Source organism: Pan paniscus, chromosome 2, assembly GCF_029289425.2.
Source record: "Pan paniscus chromosome 2, NHGRI_mPanPan1-v2.0_pri, whole genome shotgun sequence".
In the NCBI taxonomy this organism is placed as follows: Eukaryota; Metazoa; Chordata; class Mammalia; order Primates; family Hominidae; genus Pan; species Pan paniscus.
Genome location: NC_085926.1, coordinates 125,590,541 through 125,617,039, shown reverse-complemented (window position 1 = coordinate 125,617,039; position 26,499 = coordinate 125,590,541). Strand labels below are relative to the sequence as shown.

At 56.5% G+C, this 26,499-nt stretch overlaps 3 protein-coding genes across 10 annotated transcripts in view; 1 reads left to right on the top strand and 2 right to left on the bottom strand.

Moving 5' to 3' along the window:
• The window catches only part of MGLL (monoglyceride lipase), a 131,492-nt gene extending 126,727 nt beyond the window's left edge, over positions 1-4,765 (top strand). For all 5 annotated transcript variants that reach the window (XM_057301890.2, XM_057301889.2, XM_003815249.5 and 2 more), the window contains one exon: positions 1,512-4,765. In XM_057301890.2, coding sequence (XP_057157873.1) covers positions 1,512-1,637 — 126 coding nt within the window. In that variant the 3' untranslated portion in view covers positions 1,638-4,765. The remainder of the gene's footprint in view (positions 1-1,511) is intronic.
• Positions 4,766-12,951: 8,186 nt separating this feature from the next.
• ABTB1 (ankyrin repeat and BTB domain containing 1) lies at positions 12,952-21,007 on the bottom strand. 3 transcript variants are annotated; one of them, XM_003815245.4, is made up of 12 exons: positions 20,855-21,007; positions 19,482-19,544; positions 19,335-19,390; positions 17,784-17,928; positions 17,467-17,626; positions 17,317-17,362; positions 16,815-16,931; positions 16,612-16,730; positions 16,335-16,433; positions 16,055-16,222; positions 13,693-13,893; positions 12,952-13,609 (listed from the first exon to the last, which is right to left on the bottom strand). In XM_003815245.4, exons 1-12 carry the CDS (start codon positions 20,908-20,910, stop codon positions 13,403-13,405), a joined length of 1,437 nt encoding a protein of 478 aa, XP_003815293.2. In that variant the 5' UTR covers positions 20,911-21,007; the 3' UTR covers positions 12,952-13,402. The 3 variants fall into 3 exon arrangements, with proteins under 3 accessions (XP_003815293.2, XP_003815294.2, XP_008966439.2); XM_003815246.4 differs by having other exon boundaries at positions 19,517-19,544; XM_008968191.7 differs by having other exon boundaries at positions 19,482-19,590; positions 20,855-20,985.
• A 122-nt stretch (positions 21,008-21,129) lies between these two features.
• The window catches only part of PODXL2 (podocalyxin like 2), a 43,600-nt gene continuing 38,230 nt past the window's right edge, over positions 21,130-26,499 (bottom strand). The window contains exons 5-8 of one of the 2 annotated variants that reach the window (XM_034957298.2): positions 25,325-25,481; positions 24,720-24,781; positions 22,309-22,488; positions 21,130-21,654 (exon numbers count right to left, since the gene is read on the bottom strand). In XM_034957298.2, coding sequence (XP_034813189.2) covers positions 21,442-21,654; positions 22,309-22,488; positions 24,720-24,781; positions 25,325-25,481 — 612 coding nt within the window. In that variant the 3' untranslated portion in view covers positions 21,130-21,441. The remainder of the gene's footprint in view (positions 21,655-22,308; positions 22,489-24,719; positions 24,782-25,324; positions 25,482-26,499) is intronic. The other variant, XM_055110394.1, reaches the window with a different exon arrangement.

The window sequence follows — 26,499 nt, the reverse complement described above, 5'->3', positions numbered from 1 at the left end:
CAGCTATCCATTCATTGCTTCTTTAATTCATGTATTTATGGGGCCCTAAGTTTCTGTCAGGCCCAGAGAACAAGACAGGCAAAGGCTCTGCCCTCCCCTCACGGAACCTGTATCCTGGTGGGATGAGCAAATAAATGAAACGGATGATGATGGAGAGGAGTCGGTGCCCCTAAGGAAACTCAGCAGAGTGTAGTGTAGGCATAGAGGGGGACAGGGGGAAAGCAGCAGTTTAGATGGGACAGCCAGGCCTGCAGTCTGTTGGTGAGAAGAGCCAGTGGAAGAACCTTCCAGACTGAGGCAAGAGAGAGATTGAGGACCTGAGGCTGGCATAGGCACACAGCCATAAGAAGAGCAGCCAGTGAGGATGCACCAGTCAGGGACGCTGGTGGCGGGGGGCAGGGGAGCCCCACCACCTGTGAAGTCTAAACTTCTTCTCTTGGTTAGATGAGAAGCCACGTGAGCATTTCAAGCCAAGGAGTGACGTGCTCTGATTTTCATTTTAAAAGCATCCCCCCGTGGCCTTGGGAAGACAGGAACTGGGGTAAGGAGGAGGTAGGAGACAGTGACAACCAAGGCAGGTCAAGCCAGGCAGGGTGGCAGAGAGTGAGATCACTGTCATGAAGGACGAACCCTGGGTTCGGGAGGCTGTAATGAGACCGGAAACGCCAGGCAGAGAGACTGACGTGAGCAACGGCTGGAGTCCACCTGGAGATGCCCATTAGCGTTGCACTGAAGTCTGGAGGTCCCTGCCAGAAATTCGGATGGAGATGGCAGGTCGGCAGTCTAGAGGCAGAAGGGAAGTCTGGCTGGAGATGTAAATTCCAGAGTCATCAGCCCAGGATGGATTTTAAAACCACTGGACTGGACAAGGTGACCAGGGAGAGTGAAGGAGGGCACAGCCAAGCCCGTAGTCCAGCCGCCTGCAGAGGCCAGTGGGTGGGGTGAGCCTGGACTGAGAAGGATCTGCCGGCTAGGTTGAAAGAAAATCAAAAGTTAAAGCCATGGAACCACAAGAGGAAAGTGTTTCTAGAAGGTGAGAGTGAGCAGCTTATGAATGACCAGCACAGTGTCCCCTGCCACGGCAATGGAGGTCCCTGGAGACCTCGCCAGGATAGCCACCGTGGGTTGGCGGGAGTGGAAGTCAGCTTGGGATGAGCTGAGGACCCCGTGGAGGTCAGGATGTGAGGCCGGGAGTGGAACCCCCTCTTTTGAGAAGGTTGCCTGACTCAGAGACACAGAAACGGGTCCAGGGATGGGGGAGATGTGGAGTGAGGGAAGGTTTGCATTTGAGAAAGGAAGTTCAAGAACACACTGGGACATTGTAACACATTTGAACCATCTTCTGATAGAAAGGTGTTGGCCTCCTAATAATGGGAGGTCAGGGCCAGGTCCTTGGGCATAGAGAGAGGGTCCGGAGAATGCTGCAGACCCCTGCCCACTGCCCACGGTCTCCGCTCCCTGCACCTGCCTCTGATGGTGCAGCTCTGATTCCGTGTCTCTCCTCATTGCAGATTTATGAAGGTGCCTACCATGTTCTCCACAAGGAGCTTCCTGAAGTCACCAACTCCGTCTTCCATGAAATAAACATGTGGGTCTCTCAAAGGACAGCCACGGCAGGAACTGCGTCCCCACCCTGAATGCATTGGCCGGTGCCCGGCTCATGGTCTGGGGGATGCAGGCAGGGGAAGGGCAGAGATGGCTTCTCAGATATGGCTTGCAAAAAAAAAAAAAAAAATCAGAAATTGGAGAAATCCTTAGCACAATTTTCTAAAAAATAACAGACATTTTTGTTATACATTAGGCTATCAGACACTGGACCTACCTTAATGGTTAGACACTTTATGCAAAAAAAGAGAAAGGTCCCAGGTGATTTTCCACAAAGAATGTGCTAAAATGTCCACTGAAAACAAAGTCAAGCCTCTGCCCCGCCTCTCCCAGCTCCCACAAGGGTTCCAGGAATTCCTGGTGTTCCCAGGACACCAGACTGCAATAACTGGAGGCGCCTCCTTCCTGCCCACCCTTCGCTCACGCCCCAGCGCCCTCTCTGACCAGCCTCCGCTTGGTGGCCTTCCTCTGGCCGTGTGATGAGGTGGTTGCTGTCTCCATAGGGGCCAGCTCCCCAGGGCAGACTCACGTGCCCCTCTGAGGCTCAGAAAATGCCCAGCCCTTCCTCAAAATGAGCAGCCACCCATGACTTTGTGGGCTCCTTGTTAGCCTGAGACCAGGCTTTGCAGAGGGGCGGGAGGTGAGGCTTAGCCCAGAAGGAGAACTGAGCAGGAAACCAAGGCTCTTCTCTGTCCTCTGCCCTTCCCCTCCTGCCAGGGGGAGGCTCAGGTTGGCCCCCGAGTGCTGCCTGTACTCACAAAGGCTGCCTTTCCTCTAGAGTCACTAATTTTACCTGATGCTATGAGAGAATCATATTGAAGATGAAATGTCTAATATATAATGTATATTTTAAAGCAGAGACTATTTTGGTGGATAGGTGGGAGGGAGCAAGGGGAGTTTGAGGGAATCAGAGCTTGATGCTACTGTACAGAACTGGACAGGTTGGGCCGGCAATGGTGGGGCCAGAGGGCTCTGTGCTCCGGGAGCTAAGCCAGCAGCCCCCGAGAGGGGACTTGGCTGGGCCTTTCCTATGGGCAAGGCCCAGTGCTCTTCCTGCCCACCAGGGACCATGGAGCAGTGGCAGCCTATGGGGCTATGATCCCTAGGCCTGGGCCTGGGCCTGCCTATGGCCCAGAGCTACCCTGGGAGTGTCAGTGCTAGCAGCACAGCTACCTCTGGTGGCAGGAGAAGAGAGGCCCAGCACAGCAGCAGGCCAGGCCTTCCTGTCCAGGTCTATATGGAGCACTCGGTGACCCAGAGCAGGGACTGGAGGCACCCCCAGCCCTGCCCCAGGCCACAGCAGGACAGGCCAGGACAGGCCTCACCCAAGGCCAAGGCTGGCATCAGCCAATCATTCGGAGCCGAGGCCCTGGGCCTAGCCTGCCCTTCTCAGGTGCCAATACCACCCCAGCCCTGCCCTTGGCCTCACTTTTTCCCAGCAATAAGTGGGGTTCACCACCCGCCTCGGGAATACTTTCCCCTTCTAAATGGGACTTGCTGTTACCTCAGGAGGCTCCTTAGTGCAAATATGACCCTGGTCAGGGCTTTGCCACCGTTGAAGCCCCGCAGAAGGTGCAATCTAGGGGTTCTGGGGCCACGGAGGAGGAGGCCACTTCCCACCAGGACCCCCAACATGAAGTCTAGGCCTCAGGGGCTCCCGCCCTTCTTCCTCCAGCAGCGGGAACTGCCACTGCTCTCCCAGGCCCTGTTGTGGAGGCTAACCTTGGTTCCTGGAGAGTGTGCCCCTCCACCCTCCCTCCAGCAGCCCTGATCACACCATGAGAGCCAGGAACGGGTCACCCTGCTGAAGATCACTCTGTGCCCTGGGGGAGGAGCCAAGCCCTTACCCCACAAGGGGCAGGTGGGGGCTTGGTTGCTGACCTGGCCCAAGTCCCCACAGAGCACCTTCTGTAGCTCCAGCTTGTCTCCCTGGCTTCTCTTTGAAGGAGAAAAATGTAAAATATGCACTGAGAAAGCCAGCCCCGCCTGCTCAGTCAGCCCCGGCAGCAGGGCAGCCATGGGAACTCAGGAAAAGCAGGAACCCTTTCCAAAAGCCCAGAGATGCCCTGGGCTCAGATCTGTAATTCTCCCAGGAGCTGTGATAGAGCAGGCCACACAAAGTCCCTACGCCTCCCTGCCGCCTCCCCCAGATGCATGTGATGGCATCACCATTCCCCAAATTGAATATCGGCATGCGGCCTGACCAGGGACTCTTTAGATGCATGAATTTATTTATATGAAGGCTCTCACAGAGACACACACAGCACTTCAGTAGCATTTGCATTCCTGGTTAAAGAATCACCAATATTTAAAATAAAAACTTTCCTGAAATTGGGACTGTCATGTTATCCAGAAGGGCTGGTACATCTGCCCACCATGTCCCCCTGCTGGGTCAGGAGCCAACACAGGACCCTGCGTGTGAGCGTGCCTGACATCTCACGCACGGCCACTCCAGAGCCGGTCCCTGTCCTTGGAAAGCTGTGAAGCCTTGCGTTGAGTTCCTTCTCGATACTGACGGCTCCGTGCTGACATTCTGAGCTCTGGAGTCACACCAGCGCAGGGGCTTGGAGGAACTGAGGTTTGGAAGGGATGCCAGGTCTCGCACAGCTTGGCCTCGAGAAGGTGAGAGGAAGGCAAAGGCCAGGGAGGGGACCCAGAGAGGCCTGGCACACAAGGCCCAAGCACCACCGTCAACACAGCCCAGTCCATACAGAAATGGGTTTCATGCCTGAAAAGCTTTTTACAGAAAGATGCCGCCTGTAGCCGGTGACAGCCGCAATCCTACAGGCCTCAGTTCCTTGCAGAGGCGAGGGGTAGAGAGTCAGCCTCCCTCCCTTCCAGCAGCGACCCAGCTTCCCTCCACTTCCAGGTGGTGCTGGGCTCACCGAGGGAGCACTGGTGGGTGCTCTGAAAACCCACAGGATCCCACCTCCAGGCCCACCTGGGTCCCATCTCACTCTCTTCTTCTTTCACCAATTGCTAACATAGACCTTGTTGGGATCACGATGGCTTCACAAGCCAGCTGTTGGGTTTGCTATGTCACTGTGGCTCAGTCACATCCCTGCGTGTATACTGTCTGCGGGGCACATATGTATCCATTTAGAGCTAAAGGAATCAGTGTACACTACAGCTAATCCTAATAAATCCGATGTTTTCGGAATGGCGTCTGTCATCCATCACAGTAGCCTCTGACCCTGGATGGCAATCTTCCTTGCCGAGAGCACAGCAGGCCCTTTTTTAGACAGGCTGATCCCTGCCTGAGCCATGCCTGTCACCTGATACCAACTCCAGCAGTGCTTCCCAGCCTCCATCAGCGTGTGTGGAGTTTATCTTCTCCCATCCACGCTTGGAGCAGATTTCTAAACACACACATCCTCTCGCAGACCCTGCCCTGCCACTGGGGAGGACGGAGCCCAGGCTACCCTCCCCGCGCCAGCTTCGGGTGGCTTGTGCTTTCTCCAGGGCCCCATATAGATGCCAAACCCATCCCCACACAAGCTGGGCTCTGTCCGGACTCAGCCCTCCCTCCTCAGCATAGGGAACCCGGCCTCCTGCTGCTGGGCATCCTCCAGCCCCTCTCCATTCTATACCCACACGTGGCCCCCAGCCACTCTCCTCCTAAGTGTGGCCAGGATTATGTGGCTTCCTTCCAGCTGCACGGCTGTCACCAGCGTCTGAGGGACGGCGGCAGCAGCCTCCTTGGCAGACCCCGCTTTCTCTCCTGCACCCAGTCTGTTTCCACACGGAGGCGAGAGGGCTGTTAAAGTATGAGTCAGACTGTGGCCCTTCTCTGCTTAACATCCTCCAGTGACTACCATCTCACCTAAATAAAGGCCACAGTTCTTGCTGAGGCCTACAGGTGCTGGGCCATTGGCCTCCTTGCCTCCCCTCTCCCCATCCTCCACATCCACTCAGTCCTCACCATGCCAGCCTCCTCACGGGTTGTCTTCTCAGTGAGGCCCTCCCCCAGGTGCTGCCGTGCCTTCTCCTCCTCCAGCACACTTGTTGACATCTGACATGACAGATCTTCTGCTTGTCTGCTTGGTAGCACTCTGTCCCCTCCCATGTGAGCTGCAAAAGGGCATATCCCTGCACTACACCTCTGCCTGCTTCCCAGAGGGTCCCTGGAAAGGCCTGCCTGATAGGGCAGGGAGGGAAGGAGTGGGTGAGTGAGTGAATGAATGAGTGAGTGATGGAATGATGTGTTCTCTTTATCCTCTCTCTCAGGAGGAGCCAAACCCCCATCCCATGCAGGGCAGGTGAAGGCTCAGGTGCTGAGCCCAGGTCCCCACAGAGAGCGCCTACCATAGCCCCATATTATCCCTCTGGTTTCTCTTTGAAGGAGAAAAACGTAAAAAGTGCACTGACATGAGTGAGTGAGGGACTGTGCAAGTGAGTGAATGAATGAGTGAGAAAACGAATGCATGAGGGATTGAATGAGTGAGGAAATGAGTGAGTGAATGAATGAGCAAGGGAATGAATGAGTGAATAAGTGAGTGAATGAATAAGGGAATAAGTGAGTGAGGGAATGAGTGAGGGAGTGAATGAATGAGCAAGGGAATGAATGAGGAAATTAGTGAATGAATGACTGAGGAAATGAGTGAGTGAGAAGAATGAGTAAGTGAATGAGGGGATGAATGAATGAAGGAATAAGTGGTGAGGGAATGAGAATGGATGAATGAGGAAAGGAGTGAATGAATGAGGGAAATGAATGAGGGAAGGAATTAATGAATGAAGGAATGAGTGAGAATGAGTGAATGGGGATGAATGAAGGAATGAGTGATGAGGGAGTGAGAATGGATGAGTGTGGGTATGAATGAGTGAGTGAGATCATGAGTGAATGAGGGGATGAATGAATGAACAAGAGTGAGGGAATGAGTGAGAAAATGAATGAGGGAATGAGTGAGAGAATGGATGAATGAGGGGATGAATGAATGAACAAGAGTGAGGGAATGAGTGAGAAAATGAATGAGGGAATGAGAGAATGGATGAATGAGGGAATGAGTGATGAGTGAATGAATGAGGGAATGAGTGAGTGAGGAAATGAGTGAATGAATGAAAGCGAATGAGGGGATGAATTGAGGGAATGAGTGGGTGAGGAAATGACTGATGAATGACCGAGAGAATGAATGAGTGAGGGAATGAATAAGTGAAGAAATAGAATAAATAAGTGAATGAGTGAGGGGATGAATAAATGAGGGAATGGGTGAGTGAGGGAATGTGTGATGAGGGAATGGATGGATGAGGAAATGAGTGAGAGAATGAAGGAATGAGTGAACGAGTGAGTGAGAGAATGGATGAGTAAGGAAATGAGTGAGTGAATGAATGAATGAGTGAGAGAATGGATGAGTGAGGAAATGAGTGAATGAATGGATGAGTGAAGGGATGAATGAATGAGGGAATGAGTGAGTGAATGAATGGATGAGTGAATGAGTGGGGGGATGAATAAATGAGAGAATGAGTGAGTGAATGAGGGAATGAGTGAGGGGATGAATGAATGAAGGAATGAGTGGTGAGGGAATCAGAATGGATAAGTTAGGGAATGAATGAGGAAAGGAGTGAGAAAATGAATGAGGGAGGAAATTAATGAATGAATGACTGAGGAAATGAGAGAATGAATGAAGGAATGAGTGATGAGGGAATGAGTGAGAATGGATGAGGGAATGAGTGAGAGCATGAGTGAACAAGGGGATGAATGAATGAAGGAACAAGAGTGAGGGAATGAGAGAAAATGAATGAGTGAGTGAGGGAATGAGTGACAAGTGAATGAATGAGGGATGAGTGAGTGAGGAAATGGGTGAATGAATGAAAATGAATGAGGGGATGAACTGAGGAAATGAGTGGGTGAGGAAATGAGTGATGAATGAGAGAATGGATGAGTAAGGGAATGAATGAGCAAGTGAAGACATGAGAGAATAAATGGGTGAATGAGTGAGGGGATGAATAAATGAGGGAATGAGTGAGGGAATGTGTGATGAGGGAATGGATGGGTGAGGAAATGAGTGAGAGAATGAATGAATTGGTGAATGAGTGAGAGAATGGATGAGTGAGGAAATGAGTGAAAGAATGAGTGAATGAGTGAGGCAATGAATAAATGAGAGAATTAGTGAGAGAATGAATGGATGAGTGAATGAGTGAGGGGATGAATAAATAAGTGAGAATTGAGAGAATGAATGAATGAGAATGAATGAGGGGATGAATGATTGAGGGAATGAGTGAGCCTGGGAATGTGTGATGAGGGAATGAATGAGAGGAAATAAGTAAGAGAATGATGAATTAGTGAATGAGTGAGAGGATGAATAAATGAGAGAATGAGTGAGAGAGAATGAATGAGGGAATGAGTGAGGGGATGAAAGAATGAGAGGATGGATGAGTCCATGAGTGAGGGGATGAATAAATGAGGAAATGAGTGAGCGAGAGAATGGTTGAGTGAGGGAGTGATGAAGGAATGAATGAGTGGCCAAGGGAGGGAGAGAGGGATGGAAGGAGGGAGGAAGGAGGCAGGAAGGCTTTATCTGAGCCAGGCACTGAGCTGGGAACTGGGTGTGGAAGCAGGGTTGGCCTCGCAGCCTGGCCACCCATGCAGAGGCCCAGACCCCACCCTAGAAGGTCTGTGCGTTTGGATGAGTGCTCTACTGTTGCTCTCTGGAAATTCTTAATGCTCTTTGAGCAAGGTCCCCACGTGCTGTTTTGCACTGGACCCTGCAAACCACTCAGGCCCTGGGGGGGTGGCACCTGGCCTCTGTGCAGAAGGTCCCCCAAAGGTGTGCAGACCTGAAGGACAGCCCATTCTCTCCAGGTCCTCATGCTCTACTTATGGCCAACCAAATTCTGCCCGGAACTTCACTGTATCAAACCTAGAGCCAACAATGTTTGCATTTGTTGGCTTTTCCAGCCTCCTCCATGAACACTCAGGCTCATCACAAGCCCCTTACTGGGCACCTGTGATGCTCCAGGCACGGTGTCCAGCGCTGGGAGGAACAGTGACCAGGGCAGAACAAGGTGGGCCACCCTCACAGAACGAGGACCCCGGGCGACATGGACTCCCACCCCAGAGCCTAACAGCGATGGGCACCCAGTGTCCGCCAGCACAGCCTGGGGCCAGCACAGCCCTCCAGAAGCCAAAGGTGAGCAGGAGCGGGCCGGGGTTGGGGGCACAGCAGAGGGGTCTGCGGGGGAGTTTTCGAGGTGCAGAGAGCTCAGGGTGGCCCCAAAACTGAGAGACTCTCAGGATGGCTGGAGCACAGGGGTGAAGGGCATGTTCATTCGGGGCCCTGCAGGAAACAGCTGCACCTAACCAAGGGTGGTGTCACTAAAGGGGTCAGCAGCAGATGATGCAGCGTCCAAGACCAGCCACAGCAGGGAGCAGACCCTCAGAGCAGCAGTTGCTGCGGGAGAGGACCACCTGTCGGTTGGGGGCTTTAGGTAGAGGGTTGCCCAGCCCCACCTTCACTCTTCTTCCTCTTCTGGTGGGTCAACAAGCCATCCCTATACTACCTTTCCTGTGCAAAATGGAGTTTATTTCCTTTCCATCATTGCTCATTTTGTCATTGTCCAATTGATTTTTCTTTTTTTTTTTCTTTTTTGTTTTTTTCTGAGACAGCGTCTCACTCTGTTGCCCAGGCTGGAGTGCAGTGGTGCAGTCACAGCTCACTGCAGCCTCAACCTCCTGGGTTCAAGCTACCTTCCCACCTCAGCCTCTAGAGTAGCTGGGACTACAGGCTCGCGCCACCACACCCGGCTAATTTTTTATTTTTTGGAAAGACAGAGTCTCAGTGTGCTGCCCAGGCTGGTCTCAAACTCCTGGGCTCAGACCATCCTCCTGCCTCAGCCTCCCAAAGTGCTGGAATTACAGGCGTGAACCACCAGTCTATTTTTCTGTCTGTTAAAAATTTGTGGGTATCTTGAGTTGGGAGAGAATACATATAATTTTTCCAATAACACATGATGAAAATATTTTTCATTCAACAATAAAAATTTTTTTCACCTGGGAGTGGGAATGAATTAAAGAGATAAACATGTTTTGTTTTATTTTTAATTTTAAAGGTAGCACAGCTACATTACAGAAACTAAACAGAAATCAGATCAAATATCCCCAGCTCTCACGCAGCAACTCTTCCTCTGGTTTAGGGATGATGGAGGAGTCTCAAACCCAGGGCCTCTGTGTCAAAATGTGTCTTCTATTAGTCTATTTTAACATTTGTCAGAGTAGAGCACACTTCTGAATTTAAATCAACCCAATTTTAGAACCAAGTATTAGACACTAAATTTCAAATTCTATGGTTGTAGTTCACTACTCCTGTGTGGCTGTCTGTGCTACAGGTTTCTCACATAAGCCTGGGGAGCACCCCCTAGTGCCTGAATGTCCTCCACCTTTTCCTTGTGGACACAGAAGCTTCACTGACCACCCTCGTAGTTACAGGAAGCTCTGCGCATCCATGCTCTCTGTTCCTTCCCCAATTGCTGCTCGCTGCGGCTGCTGGCAATGCTTCCTGTTGATTTGCAATACCGCATTGGACACCTTCCTACATAAGTGTTTCCCCATCGCGCTGTCTTCTCTGCCTGAGGCTAAAGTGAGGAATGGGCCGGGTGCAGTGGCTCATGCCTGTAATCCCAGCACTTTGGGAGGCTGAGGCGGGCGGATCACTTGAGGTCAGGAGTTCGAGACCACCCTGGCCAGCATGGTGAAACAATGTCTCTACTAAAAATATGAAAATTAGCTGGGCATGGTGGCGGGCGCCTGTAGCCCCAGCTACTCTGGAGGCTGAGGCACGAGAATCATTTGAACCTGGGAGATGAAGGTTGCAGTGAGCCGAGATCACACCACTGTATTCCAGCCTGGGGAACAGGGCTAGACTCCGTCTCAAAAAAATAAAATAATAAAATAAAATAAAGTGAGAAATGGTGTGGTGTGGCTGGGGAATGCTGCCCCAACAACCACACAGCCTAGTTCCTGAGGGGTGGCAGTTCTCAGACTGCAGCTCTCCCTGAACAGGTGCCATAGCTGGTACACCTGGCTGTATCTGCTGTATCGGTGAACCACTAAAATACCAACTCCAGATAATTTTTCCTTAAACTGCCCTCTTACTAGGGTTTTATTTAAAATTTGTTCAAGATTGGAAACTTTATGATTTCAAATAATAACATCTGTAAAAAAAGGTTTCATGTAGTAGCTCATTTTCTCCCCTAATGCATATGAAAAGAAATGCATAGGAATTAAAATTTTTTATTTAAATATTTAAATCTCTCTTGGCACACCAGGATTTGTGTGTGCTCTGAGGTGAGACCTGCTGGTGTTAGGCCACTAGCCTGGCCTCACTCTTCCCTTCCTGTGTGCCCCAGGGCAACCAGAGTGAGCCCCTGTCACTCCCGTGCTCCCACCTCCCACCCACCAGGTGGACTCAGCCTTTGTTTAACACACCAGGCTCAGGATAGGTCAAACACTAGGTAAGAGGGAGTTGCCATAATCACCTCCAATTTGTGGGCAGGCAAACAGGCAGAGCGGTGGCCAGCAGTGAAAGGCAGAGCCACGGTGGGGGTTGGTCCTCTGGCTGCAGCTCAGCTCTGGCAATGCGCAGACCCCTGCCAGCCCATCCCATCTCAGGCTGTTTTCAGGATCCCAGGCCCTTGCACAAACTACAATCTCCACCCACAGGCCCTACCCAGGACACCTCCCCAACACACTCATCACCTCCTGCAGGCTGCACCATGACTTGTCCCAGCTGATCCCTCACTAGTGGTCACTTCAGACCTACAACTTCCCTCATGTGATGACCAACATGCCAGTGCAACATGGCTGAAAATGCACTGGGGAGGAAGAAGGAAAAAAATCCAAAAATACCATAGTAAAAAGGCATGAAGAGGCCGGGCATGGTGGTTCACACCTGTAATCCCAGCACTTTGTGGGGCCAAGGCAGGCGGATCACCTGAGGTTAGGAGTTCAAGCTCAGCCTGGCCAACAGGGCGAAACCCTGTGTCCACTAAAAATACAAAAATTAGCCGGGCATGGTGGCGTGCACCTGTAATCCCAGCTACTCAGGAGGCTGAGCAGAATTGCTTGAACTCGGGAGGTGGAGGTTGCAGTGAGCCAAGCAAGATCGCACCACTGCACTCCAGCCTGGGCGACAGAGCGAGAATCTGTCTGAAAAGAAAAAAAAAAAAAAAAAAAAGCATGAACAGCTGTGAAATAACTGCAGGGAGGGTGGAGACACCGGATATTAGAAGCCCTGTGAAAGAACCAGCCTTCCTTTCCTCCCCCAGGGCCATGACACGACACTGAGTTTAACCAGGTTAGAAGGCAGAGGCCTGGGGGGGGCGGGGGGGGCGGTCCACAGGCCTGCAGCTCATCGTGAGAAACCCCCTTGGGGCTCAAATACCCCAAAATGAAAACCCAAGCAACAACCTCAGAAGCAGGAGCTTCTCTCTGAACTTTTGCCCCCTTCTCTCAGTCTCATCATCCCGAGGCTAGCCACAGAAACTAGAATCCCTCTTCCCCTAGGCAGGCCCTAGAAACCAGAGCCCCCTTTCCCCAAAGCCAGCCATAAAACCTAAAAACAGGACTCTCACTTTCCCTCTGCCGTATCTGTGTAAAAACTGGCCATAAAGTAATCATCTGATCCACCTTGTTTGACTATAGGTCATAAGACCCCCATTCCAGAGGGTCCTGCCCCACACCCAGAAGGCAGGCAGGCAGGCTGCTCAGAGAGACCAAGAAGAATCTAGACAGGCCTGGCTGCGTTTCCCTGTTCAGTCAGCATAGGATCCTGCACTTTTTGCCAATCCCATTTCTACTCGGCTGGCCACACTTTGCTGAGCCTAAGCCTAACAATGGACAGCTTCCCATCTTTGGGTCTTCATTCTGAAGACGCCCATGTCTACATGCTAAATAAATTTGCGTGTCTTTTCTCCTGTTACTCTGCCTTTTGCAAGTTAATTTTTCAGTGAACCTTCAGAGGGCCAAGAAGAAAGGTCTCCCTTGGCCCCTGCAGCTTACCTTCCCATAATAAGGTAGCAGCCCCTGCAGGAAGGGCCACAAGGTCCTCCCTGGGGAAAAGACTGGCACTGGGCTGAGAAAAAATGGTCATTTTGGTCCTGGCCCTCTCCTAGAATGAGGCCCACCACAACCAGCATCCATGGAGACAGGGAGGCAGGGAGCCAGGATGGGCCCAGGCCACACTGGGGTCAGTGGCAGATCTCTAGGTCTGCTCAGCCAGGTACCCTGGCCCTTGGGCTCTGGGCCAGCCTCTGCTGGGAGCCCCCAACTCTAGAGCTTCTTTCCTTGGTCACACCAGCTCCACTGGCTCCAGAAGGCCCCACCCTTCCCAAGCTGTACCCCAGGACACAGGCTCATGCTCCCACGGTGCCTTCAAGCTTTATTGCCACACACACTCCCCCAGCCCTTCCTGAATGGCCCTGTGCATGGGAACACCAGCTTAGAGAAGCAATTCAGGGCTAGGCAAGGGCCAGAGGACTGGATTTGGGACTGGGGTGGGTAGGGGGGATCTGGAGAAGGAAAGTGCTAAGACCAAAGCCCACCCCCACCCCAGGTTTCCCTGAGTGGTGCCCACCCCCAGGGTCTTGGGGGCTGGCTTGTGCATTGGGGGGAGGGGGCTCATCCCAAATGGATCCTCCCCTGGGGTCTCCAGGCTCATGGAGGGAAGAGAAGCCCCACTGAGCCCCTTGCACCCCCCATGAAGCCCTCAATGTGCAGGGAGCAGGAAGAAGAGCTGCACACAAACGCATACACATGCTTGTCTCCAAGAGAGCTCCTGGCCCCTGGGGCTGCCCAGCCAGGGGCTCAACAGTCCAGACCGATGGACACGAGCAGGTCCTCGAGTGCCCGCAGACGCTGCTGCGCCTCCTCTATGGCGCTGTAGGTCTGCACCGTGCTGGCCACGTGGAAGCGGATGTCGTCCACCAGCGGGATAGAGTCCGTCTCCTGCCGGGCTGCCACAGCCGCTGCCTCCTCCTTCACCGCCTCCACGAAGTCCTCCCGCTCCACCAGCTATGAGCGGGAAGGGCCAGCTCAGTGGAGGGGTGCCCGCCCTCTCACCCCTCCTTCCCACCCACTGCAGCCCACTGGCCCACCTTCTCAATGACCTTGGCCATGTACTCAGTGCACTGGTCCTCAAGCCGCGCCAGGCGGAAGAGCTTGGCCACGCGCCACACACCCACCACAGTGTCCTCGTCTAGCACCTGAGCCAGGCTGCGGCCGCACAGCCTCTTCAGGCCTGGCAGCAGGTACATGTCGGCGACGCTCAGCACATCATAGGCTGCCTCGGGGGACAGCTGCAGTGAAGACAGGGATGATGGTGCCCCCCGAGGTCACCAAGGGCTCCCAGGGCACAACAGCCAAGGCTAAGGCCTGCGGTGGTTGGGGGGCACTGGCGGGAAGGCTTCCAGTGGGAGTAGGAGCTCCCTGCGCATGTATGGGGTTGGGGGTCGGGGGGCTGGCCCAGATTCCCACAGGGATCTGCAGGACTGCTAGGGGGCAGAAGACTGGGGGGTTCTCCCATGCCCTGAGCAGGCTGGCAGGGCAGGCGGGAGGCAGGGCTCTCGCAGGAGGCAGGGCCCTCGCAGGAGCCAGGGTCTGAGCTCCGAGTTACACAGACCTGGGTCTGACACTTCTAGCTGTGGGGCCCTGGGCAAGTCACTGCACCTCCCTGTGCCTCTAGTTCCCAGTCCATGAGGTATAGATAACCATGCCTACCTGCGGGGGCTGTCAGAATGGAGGGACAGAGGCAGCTAGTCAAGACCCATGCAGGGACCCTGCCAGGGATGGGAGACTATCTACCAGCTCCCTCCCTCTCAAGAGGCTGTGGGGACACAGAGCCCACCTACAGGTACATCCTGTGCTAGACAAGACTGAAGCCCTCAGATTCAGGCCAGAGCCTGGGTGGCACAGGGAGCAAGCTGCAGACAGAGACAAGGGGAGCTCTGCGACCACATTACAGGCCACGTGCCATGTGCCATGCCACCTCCTTTACCTGGGTAACCCATGCATCTGCACAAGGCCTTAGGAAACGACGACGAGCGCTATCCCCATGTTCTAGAGGCACAGAGCAGTTAAGTAACTGGCCCAAGATCACAAAGCTCACCCAGTGTCACACAGCTCAACCAGTATCAACCCAGGTTAGGAGCCCAAGCCACACTCTGAGACAAGGTGCCCTTGGGGTGGCGAGGCTCCTTGAAGAGGGAGCTTCTCCAGGGTGGGCAAAGGTAACCCCTGCTACAGGGGCCAGAGAGCTGGGCTGAGCTGCAGGAGATGCCCAGTAGAGGGGGTGGGAAAGATGGAGGCTGAGGGGCTGTCAGGCCGCGGGGAGGGATGGACAAGGGAGCTGCCACTGGAGATAGAGCAGCAGTAGGGACTGCCCTCTGTCTCCCAGCATGCTTCCTCCCCTTCCCCCACAAAACAGGGCCCTGGCCACAGAATGACTTTCCAAGCCTCCCTTGTTGGCAGGTAGGCACGAAGTTCTCTCCAGGGGAACATGAGAAGTGGTGCAATTTCCGGTGGCTTCTACAAAAACAGCATTGCTTGCCTTGCCTTCCTCTTCCTCCTAGAGCATGAGTTTGCCTAGGACCCAATCTCCATGGCCAAAGGCGATGCCCCAGGCAGGATGGGTAAGCTACGGCCTGTGGACCAAATCCAGCCTGTTTGTGCAAGTAAAGTTTTATTGGAATGCAGCCTCACCCACTCATCTCTGTACTGTCTCTGGCTACCTTTGCGCTACAGAGTTCAGTAGCTACAACAGGGCCATATGGCCCACAGAACCTGAAACACTCACCTTTAGAGAAAAGGTTTTTGACCTTCACCCTTAGGCATACAGGGGCAAGATGGAGGGATGACCTGATCTTCCGCAAGCCACTTGCCCTGGGGCACCCACCTCAGTCAGAAGTGAAGGAGAAACAAACTCCCCTCTTCTTTAAGCCACCAGATATGGGGATCGCTTTATAGTGCGCGCGCACACGCACGCACACACACACACTCTCTCTCTCTCTCACACACCCTGGCAGAGCAAACCTTCAGCACTCTGCTGCTGCCCTGCAGCCTTGGCTTACGGACACCTTGGGGCAGCTGGAGACAGAGGCAGGCAGCAAGGGAAGAGGAGACTGGGAACCCAGAACCCCAGGGATCTGCAGCACCACAGAGAGGAGGCTGTCCCCACCCACCCTCCACCCTCCTGCTAGAGAAGCTGAGGATCCCAAGTGGCTGACAAGTGTGGAGTGTCTGTGACACAAGCTCATCACTCATCCTCTCTCTGGAGCCCAACAAGGCTTCCTCTACCTGAAAGAAAAATCCAAAGTCCCACAGCCTTCCCCTCCAGCCTTCTCAAAACGTCAACCATGGGGCCAGCTGGGCCCTTCCACAGACCCCCAGGGCCCTGGCGCTCCCTCTCAGCCCACGGCAGCACAGGTTGTGTGCCATCCCCAGCTCTGCCTGAGCCCCCACCTCAGTGTGGTCGCTGTACATGTAGTAGAGCACGTGAGTGAAGACGTCGGGTGAGATGCCATGCAGGGTGACGGCTGGGGGGCCCCCTGAGGTCGCTGGCTCCTCGCTCTCTCGGAAGTGGTCATCCAGCAGGGCTCGGAAGTAGTCACTGCGGCCACAGAAAAAGGCCTGGGGGAGGCCGGGCTCAGGAAGTGTGAGGGCCAGGGTCTGTCTCCTGAGGAGCTAGACGGGGGCTCAGGGCAACGGGCTGGGGCCAGGGGCAACAGGAGGGCACAGGCACCTTGTGGCAGAGGAAGCTGCAGCCAGCCACTCGGAAGCAGATGTCAGGGCAGCTGTTGAAGCCGTCAGGACAAGGGAAGGGCAGCTCCCAAAGATCACCCTGGGGTACAGAAGAGGTGACCCCATCAGAGCAGTTGTTCACAGAAGTGAACGACTAGGTTCACAAAAGGGAAGTAACTGGTCCAGGGCCACACAAGGAATTGAGCCCAAGTATCTGGGCTGCCTGTCACAGCCTGCCATCCCAAAACGCCCTTCCTGCCCACCAGCCCCGCACTTACTCGGAGCTCGGGGGGCAGGGCACAATCGGCCAGCAGCGCCATGTCCTCCCGGAGGCGGGGGTCTGCAGGTGGGGGCTCGATGGTCAGCACCTTCACACACGTGCCTGGCTTAGACGCCACTACAGGGGAAGAACAACTTCAGGGAGCCAGGCCAGCCCTGCCAGGCCGCACCCATGGCCCCGGGCCCCAAACCCTGCTCGCACCAAACTCAGACACCTTCTCGCACTTGGCCTCCAGGTCGCTGAGCAGGTCCCACAGCTGGCATTGCTTGGCCAGGCGCTCACAGTCACTCACATGCTCTACGCCAATGTCCAGGCGGCCTGGGGGCAGTTGGAAGGATGAGGGCCTGCAGAACCTCAGCTGTCATCAGGCCCACAGAAAAAGGGTGATCCCCTCCCACCTGGCCACCTGGCTGCAGGACTAGGACTCCTGGGCCCACTTGCCACCATGGTTTCCCCATCAAAAGCTGTTCTACAGGCCCCAGGGAACAGATGGGAGGGCCTCAGCATGTGGGTGGGACAAGCTCTTCCTGAGCAGGCACACTAGTCCTCTCTCTTGCAACCCAACCCGAGAGGCAGCTGGAACCACCCCGGGGGGACCATGAAGTGTCTAGAGGTGAAAGGTCAGCCCAGCCACACCTAGGTGTACTGCTGTCCAGAAGGACGGCCCACTCCCTCTCCTCCTACCCTGGACCCAGGGGGTCACCTGTGTACAGGTACTGCAGCAGGGCCCCAAAGGCCACGGGGTTGATCTGTGGGCAGAAAACCAGAAAGTAATGTCAGAGGCAGCCACCCAGCACAACCTCCTGCTGTTCCTGGACAGTTCATGCCCCTCTGCCACCCTGAAGGGACATACCAGTGGGTGCCTGAGAACCACGACACTCTTGCCCTTCCATTTGGTGTCCAGCATGTTCGCAAAGTAGGCACTACGTGCACCCAGGATGCAGCGATGCACCCGGAATGGCTTCCCGTGTACTACAAAGACCACGTCACTGTGGATGCCCTGCTCTAGAAGCCTGGGGAGGGACAAGCCAGGAGGGAGGATACTTGGCACAGCCCCACCCCATTCCTCGGAGCACTCAGAACCCAGTGCAGGCCACAGTCAGAGCAGACTCGCCACACCCACCAGGGCCACCGCACCCCATGCTGCACCCCTCATGTGCCCTGGCTCACCGCTGCAAGAAGTCGTCATAGTAATCCCGCCTCCTGCAGGAAGCCGTGACCTGCTTGTAATCACGTAGAGCCCGGCGGATGGGGTCACTCAGTGCCCCATAGAGGCAGCGCTCACCATCGAAGGTGTTGGCCTCGCAGCGGGCTCCTGGGGGAGGCAGGGCTCACCAGTTAGCAGGGAAGGGGCCTGGGGGAAATTCTAATCTCCCTGTCCCTCCTCCCCACCTTCCCACACATGGGGCTTCGAATCTCTGGTGATGCCTTCCCAAATTACCCTGGGCCCACTCTGACCCCAACACCCTCCCAGTCAAGGGCTAGGCGAATGGGCACGTCTGTGTGCACTCACACAGGCACATACTCACTCACACGGAAGACAGACAACACAGAACGGAGAGCTTGGTGGCTGGGCTTGTCCCACACACTGGAGCACAGCAGTGAACGAGACACAGGTCCTTGTCCTGCTGAACTTATACTCTAGTGAGGCAGGACAATCAACCCACTACCTAACGATGGCAGGGACTATTAAGAAAAACAAGGCTGGGCGTGGCAGCTCACACCTATAATCCAGGCACTTTGCGAGACCAAGGTAGGTGGATCACTTGGGCTCAGGAGTTTGAGACCAACCTGGGCAACATAGTGAGACCCCATCTCTGCAAAAAAAATACAAAAACTTGCCAGGCGTGGTGGTGCACGCCTGTAGTCTCAGCTATTTGAAGATTTGAAGGGGCTGAGGCAGGAGGATCACTTGAGCCTGGGAGGTTAAGGCTGCAGTGAACCGGGATCACACTACTACACTCCAGCCTGGGTGACAGAGCAAGACTCTGTCTCCAAAAAGAAAAAACCAAAATAGGAAGAAGAATGGCACTGAATGAAGGGAAGTCATGAAAGGTCACTCTGTGATGGTGGCGGCTTGCAGAGACCTGAATGAAGGGAAGTCATGAAAGGTCACTCTGTGATGGTGGCGGCTTGCAGAGACCTGAATGAAGGGGGAGTGGGCCATGTGAACGTTTGCGGAACGGCAGTCCATGCAGGAGGAACTGCAGGTGCAAAGGCCCTGGGGCAGGAACAGGGGCATGCATAGCACAGTGGAGCCCCAGCGAGGCCAGTGTAGCAGCAAGCAAGCAGCAAGCAAGCAGGGAGAGCCGAAGGAATGAGGCCAGTGGGAGGGCAGACCCTGTGGAGCCTTGGGCATGGCCAGGCAGGCTCACTGTATCCTAGAGGCAATGGGAACTCGCTGGAGGATTTTTAGCCGATCAGATTCATTGTGAAAAGATCAAATTGGCTGCAATGGCAAGAGAGAGGCAGGCACCGTGTCCGGGGAGAAATGCTGATGACTGGGCTCAGGTCGTAGAAGTAGAGATGGGCAGGGTGGACAGAGAAAAGGTTTTAAAGTAGCAATAATAGTACTTGCTGATTCGACTGGGTGGTAAGAGAGGAATCGTGGTGCTTTGCAAATGTGTATCAAGGCCTTTGAATGCACGCACGCATGCATGCACCCACACGCACACATGCATGCACCCACGCACACCCGTGAGCCGGGCTCCCTGCTCTCACCATTGGCCAGAAGGTAGAGTACCAGCTCCTCGTGCCCACACAAGCAGGCATAGTACCTGAAGGGAGGAAGGAAGTACAGGAGGCAGTCCTCAGTGCTGAAGGGGTGCACCAACCCCCACCCTCCCCACCCCTCTCTCCAGCACTCACAAGGGGGTGCTGTCCCACTTGTCCCGCACATTCACCTCCACGTCTCGCTGCTCCAGCAGGTACCTGGGCAGGAAGGAGGTCAGAGCCTGGGTCAGGACGGGTTCATGGTCTGAGAAAGAAGGCCCGTGGAAAGGAACGGAGGGAAAACATCCCTTTTGGTATGGGGAAGCCTCCCCCAGGTGAGGGCAGGTGACAGGCAGACCAGAGCAGGAGAGGCACTCAAGGCAAAGTGCAGGCAAGGATGTGGAGGTGGGGTCGAACAGGCAGACACGGTGTGCTATCAGTGCTGGGGGACGATGGGCTACAGGGACAGAAGCCAGAGCCAGTGCCGAGGCTGGACCTTTGGCCTTTCAGCGTTTGGGAGAGGAGGTGATGGAGCCTTCACTCCCACCAGAGCTCTCTACTGCAGGAAGAAGCTGGCCCTGTTAGAAGCAGGGAGCCCGGGGAAAAGCTGCTGCAGGCCTCCTGATGGTGTGGAGGGCACACAATTCTAGGAGGCAGGAGTCGCGGGATACAGCAACTGATGGGATGCGGAAGGTGAGCGAGGGGAGTCGCCAATGCTAATGTAGCCCCACTGAGGCGGGGGCAGCCCGAAGGAGGCCTCCAGGCTGCACCTGGAAGTGCTGTGAACCCACTCAGCGTTGACACTATGCACTAACTCTTGAGTGGCACGGGATGTCAGGGAGCGGCCCAGGGAGGCTACGGGAGTACAGCAGCCCGGCGCCAGCCCAGGGGAGGTGGAAGCAGTCAGTCAGCACCAGGTCAAGGGGGAGGAAGGGCCAAGAAAAAAGGAGGTCAAACGGGATAGTGGAAGCCCAAGGAGGGGAAGGGCCCCAGAACCCAACTGGGCACCCCTTCCCTCCGCGTCCGGCCCATGGAGGCGGCATCTCAGCGCCAGATTCACTTTAGCTGCGTCAGGAGTTTCCGAATCCTCAGGGACCGGAGGCCGATTATGGGCTCTAGGTGTTCCCCGCGCCAGGTCCAGAGAGCACGAGAGAAAGGGGCCACGTCTGGAGTCCCAGGCCTATACCCGCGCCCTGCGCCCGGGGTGTCTGACGTCCGGGCCCTACCAGGGCGAACAGTGGCCCGCCTTTCTCTCCGCCCACTTCTGCGCCTTCGGGCCTCCGCGGAGCAGTCCCTTCTTACAGGAAGCCCTCCGGGGGTCATTGGCCATCAGTGTCCCCGCCCCAGCGCGCTTCCGCTGGGGGGCTGCGGCGGGGGTCCAGGTGGTCTGCCCCGCGGGGGCGCTCCGAGGGCTGTGAGCCGGCAGAGGCGCCCGCCTCTCCGCGGCCGCTCAGCCGCCCGTCCCAGGGCCCGAGGCGTTCCGAGGGCGGCCACCTCCCGCACCCTCCCCGGGACTGCGGGGTCCTCACCGCACTCGGCCCACATCCCCCTTCCTGCAGCTGGCGAACAGGTCGCTGGTGTCCATGGCGCGGAGGATGGTACCCGAGCCGAACGACCTCGGGCGGCGACGCCGCGCACCCGGCGGATGTAAACACGCTCAGCCCCGCCCCGCCCCGCCCCGCAGCGGCGTCCGGAGGACCCGCCCGCCCCGGCCTCCCCGCCCCGCGGCCCCGCCCCTGCCCCGGGGGTGCCCCGCCCGCCCCGCCCCAACCCCGGAAATAAGAATGAGTCAAGAAGGCAGACGCGCTGGGCCCGGCGTGGTCTCCGGGCGGGTTTAATGGAGTCCCGGGGCGCAGGAAGCGCCGCCCGCCGCCCGCGGGGCCGGGGTTCAGGGGCGGGAAAGCGGGGCCAAGGCGGGCTCTGAGGCCGGCCCCTCGGGCGGGAGTGAGGGAGTTGGTCCGAAGCCGCCGTGTGAAGTCGGGGGAAGCGGGGAGGAGCCCGCGCCGAGGGCCAGGCCACGGGAGCGGCCCGGGGCTGGTGCGGGCTCCGGGCCGTCCGTTTCGGGGTCCACCTCGCTTGGTCCTGGCGGCCCACTCGGCCTGCGCCTCGGCTGCGCTCACAGGTGCGTGTCCTCCTCGAACACGTCCGAGTCCTCGGGGTCCCGCTTGCCCCCCATGAGCGCCCCCCAGCTCCCCGGGCCGTTGAGGGCCCCGCCGCCGTTCAGGCTGGGGTGCTTCTCCTGCATCTCCGACTGGCTGTCGCTGGCCACGTCCAGCGTGGGGTTGTCGTGGCAGCCGTTCTCCACGAAGCGCAGCTCCTCGCCGTGCGACTGAGGCGGGGTGGGGAGAGGCCATGGGCGAGCGAGCCGGCCCCCGGACAGCGCCAGGCCCGCGGCCGTCTGTGCAACCCCACCCAGGGGGTCCCCGCGGCACCCTCCACAGGTGCCAGATCCTTCTTTTCTGTTGCTGCAGCTCAATTCCTTTCTCAAAATAAACCTACTAGTCGTTGGCACTACAAAGCCCCGTGGCCTCCCTGACGTCATCGATCCCCCAACAGCCCCCTAAGAAGACTCCACTTGCGAGGTGGGCAGGGAGCATCGCTAGGGCTCTGCTCGCTTCCTCCTGGGGAGGCCTCCAGGCTGCTGGAGCCTCTCCTTGATCCTTGGGCACCACCAACGCAGGGCCTGCCTCTGGTGAGGTATTCAGGTGCTCAGGCCCTGCAGTGCCTCCGCCGGAAAGGGGCTGGTGGTGCCAGGGAGGGGCCCCCTGGTGGGGCTAGCAGCCCCCTCACTCCCTGCACCTCTGGCACCTGTCCTGGGGCTGGTGCCCTGCAGAGCAGTCAGCAGTGCTAGGCTGACCAGCTGCTTCACCCACGGGACCCTGTGCGCCCAGGAGAGTCACTGCCTCCCCTTGCAGATGAGGACACCTATCGATGGGCACTCTCCTCTCCACTGGCCCCCAGCCCCACCTGTCCCCACACTCACCACGTGCTTGAGCTTGGGCAGCCGGCGCTGCCAGCAGTTGTAGAGCAGGCCAAGCGCAATGATGATGATGCAGATGGCCCCAATGACCACCAGCACCACGAAGAGCGTGCCGTAGTCGCTGCGCACCTGGCTGGCCCGCGCCTGGCAGCTGCTGGTTGTGGAATAGTTCTGGATGCCAATCTAGGGGTGGGAGGGGCCAGTTTCCTCAGCTGAGGTCCTGGGGTGCCATGACTCCTCTGGGGTGGTTGCATTGGGCTCGGGTGGGGATGGGGGAGCAGGCTTAGAAGGTGCTGGCACTCCCGGCTCCTGAAGTTCCCTGGGGCCTGGGCTTGCCTCTACCCCATGCCCATCCCGTTTGCCTCAGTACACCTGGAGGCCTCTCCACCCCATGCCCATGTTCCCAGCCTCCTTCACATCCCACCATAGCTTCTGCCCCAGCCGCTGAGTCTGAGCTCACTGTGGCCCTAGCCCTCCAGTGAGAGTGGACCCATGCTGCTGGACACCATCCAACTAGAGAGAGTGCCCACACCTATCCTAACTAGTTAGAGAGACAAGAGATGTGAGCCCCCCACACATCCTCCACCATACAACCGCTTCCACCTCGGTGGGGAGGGGTGGACCAGTCAGCTTCCTGATGCCAGGGCCGGTGCAGGGAGGGATACTGAGGGCATGCAGGCCACATGGGGGGCCACCCCAGCTGCCCAGCTTCCTCCCTTCCCATGGCGTGTTCACTGCTGGCATGTAGCTGCCTGCATCCCTCCACGCTGCAGGTTGTCATGGTCAGTCCTGCCTTCTCTGGCCAAGGAGATCGGCGCCAGGGGCCAGGCAGGTGCTCTCTCCACAGATCAGCATCTTAGCAGAGAGAAGCAGGAGGGCGAGCACCACCAGGGGCTCCTCAGGTGAGGGATCAGGGCAGTTCCCAGTGCTGAGGCCTAGGTTGCACCAGGCCCCCTTTCTGAGTTCAGGTTGCAGCTCTTCCCCGGTTTCTGTGAACCACCCGTGTATCTCCAGTACTTTTCTCAATTTTTTGTTATCAAGGGTCAGTTTTTCTTGCTAGATTCACCTGAGTATATTTCCAAAGACCCAGCATGACTTTTGGCCAAGTCAGTGTGAATTAAGTGACCAGTAAGGCCAGAATACTCAGGGGCAGCGAAAAGCAGGGGGAGGACTGTATAAAAGGTCAAGGTTAGCCCACACTTCCACCAGCAGCCCCACTGTTCATGGACCCACGATTCCAGAACTGGGAAGGGCCTCAGTGGCCCTCCAGGCAGTAGAGCAGTGTGGTGAAAGGCCCGGGCTCCGGAATCAGGCTTCCTGCAAAGCCTGGCTCTACCGCTTACTGCTGGTGCCATCTCAGACAGGTCACCTAACCTCTCCCGCTTCAGCTCTCATCTTCCATGGGGACACCATCGGTACTCAACAGGTGCCTCACTTAACCCTCACAACCCCATGGGGTGGTGGCGAGGACTGAGGGAGAGAGCCTTGCACACTGTGGTGCTCAGTGGGCATTCGACATGCTCACCAGAAAAGCACCACCACCAGGGCCTCTGCTCCCCTGGCACGCAAGGATGAAGAGGCGGCCAGCATTATACCACTCATCTCTCCTGCCAAAAATGGCAGCACCTTCGGGAGTGGAGAGGGCTGATGACAGGGCACTGGACTCTACAGTGAGCAAAGGCAGTTTTGGTGGAGATGGTGGCTGTCCTCAAGAAGTGAGATGAGGAACAGAAGGACCCCATAGGCAAGGTGGTGTGAGGAGCAGGACTGGGGGACCCTGCCATCCCATCCAAGCTTGTGCGGCAGCTGGGTAGGAGAGGTTGATCGGGATGGGCCAGGCAGCCAGCAGACTGCACTGGGTGGGGGCACCTCCCAAGATGGCAGGGCTGCCTCCTGGCCCCCAGGCGCCGCATCTCACCGCAGCAGGAGCGCAGGGCCTGGCCGTGCAAGCACCAGTAGATTCACACGTCCACGCCAAGTCACATGTCCAGGTCTCCCAGGCTTGCTCTTGTGGTTTCTGGAACCCATCATGCTCGCCCCTCCCACCAGGCAGCATGGTGTCTCTGCCACTGTCTACCCAGAAAACTCCCAGTTAACCCTCATTGCTCCCCAGACCCTTCCTCTCTGGGCCCTCTCCTGACTGTCAGCCTCTTAGCACAGCCCCCACACCCCCATGGCCCCTTTCTGCCCCTGGCCATTGCCTGCATTGGACCTTTGGTTGGTAGCATGCACATGCACCGTCTTTCCCACAAAACCATGTCTAAGGAAGGCCTGAAGCAAGGAACCTGCCCAGAGCACGCTCTGTCTTATACTCCTTTGAACCTCACGATGTGGGCAGACTCCTGGGACTTTGAGGAACAGAGACAGGAGGGAGCATATTAGAAGCTAACAGGTCCAGGTCCCTGCACTCTTACCTCCTCCAGGCTCCTGCGGATGTCACCCAGCATGGAAAGGACATCTTGAGTGGGCACCACCCCTGGGGGGTAAGAAACACCACTATCAGTGCGACCATGGCTGAGGTGCGTGCCCCTCCAAGGGCTCTGGCCCCGCTCTCCAACAGCTGGCCTGAGCCTCTGTCTCCCTTCCTGGCTCAAATTGCACACAGATCCTCAAGGCACATGCCTCCCCCTCTCTTAGACATGCTTTCCACTGCATCGATCTGTTAGAACATCGATTTGTATAACACCAGCCAGCCACTTGCGAAGCCCACACACTGCCTTCTGAACACACCCCTTCTCCCCTGCCACACCAGGTACAGTGTCCATTCATCTCCCACCTGTGCTGGACCACACCTGTTCCCCTGCCTCCTGTTCCCCATCCTTAATTCTCACACCCTCCTCCTTGTCCCCAGAACCCAAGCTGGTGGGTACACCTTGACCACTAAGCTAAGTAGCTCAAACTACTGTCCTGGAGTTCCAAGTTTCAAAGCCCTTATGCGTGCACTTTTTTCCTGTGACCCTCAGGGGCCGCCTGCCTCCCACTGCCCTCCTGGGCCCTCCCATCACCTGCCCTCGCTCACCCTGCTCGCCCACCAGTGTCATGAGAAGGTGCTGCTCCTTCTCGCTGGGCTTGCTCAGAGAGATGTGCCAGGCCCCGTGGTGGCCACTGCCATGGCGGGGCAGCACCTCTTCCACCAGGGCCAGGAGCTGTGGCCCCCGGTGCTGCCGGAACACCTCCTACAAGGGCAGAAAGAGCCCCCCGTGTTCAGTGAAGGAGAGGGGCTCTACTGAGCCCTCTGCCTCTAGGCCCAGCCCCGTACTCACCCTCAACCCTCTGGCTGTTCCCAGAGAGGCAGCTCTGGTCAACTCTGGAGACCCTCTGAGAGCTGCAAGCCAGGGAATGTGGGAACCCCAAGATGTACACCCATTTGTTCACTTACACCAGGTGCTCCTTCCTGCCCTGGCCTCTAGCCATGAGAAAGTCAAGGGGCCTGTCCCAGAGACACATGCAGTTGAGCGGGGCGGGGGCTGGGGACGGACACACACACACACACGCAGCCATGTACAGTGACAAGCCCAGAAACTGGGTACACAGAGTGGTAAGGCCTATGGGAGAACTGCTCCCTGTGCCTAGTGCTCAAGTGCATGGTGCTGGGGATGAACACATGGGCGGGTGGGAGTGGTGATGGCCAAAAGAGGTGTGCACCATGTAACTACCAAAAATTGGGGAGGGCCAGAAGTGGCAGAACGCGGCTCTCCTCTCGCCTGTCATCGCAGAGATGCAGCCCCAAGCTGTTGAGTGGGGAAGCCATCTGTGTGCTCTTGTGTAGGCGGTGGAGGCCAGAAGAGCAAACACAGAGATGGGAACCGCAGCCCCTGGAGCTGGGCTGGAACAGAGGGAGGGGTGTGAGGAGACCTTTTCTCATCGTGCACTCGCTTGTATTGTGAGGTTTTCTTGACCATGTGTACGTGTAATTCCACAATTTAAAACAAAAACAAGAGCCTGGCCTTAAACAGAAACTCAACGAATGGCAAGAGCCCAGGCTGGGGCACAGGCCAGAACCCTGCCTCCTGGTTCACATCCTGCCATTTGTCCCTGCCCAGCCCCATCTAGGAAGATACCCTCCTTTGGCCCTGTGGCCACTCCTCACTCCGGCTCCTCCCCAGCAGCCTTCTCCCTCCTGAACATGCACAGTCGCATATTCCCTGCTCGTAGCCTCCACAGCCTGCTGCAGATACCCCTCTCCCAGGTGCT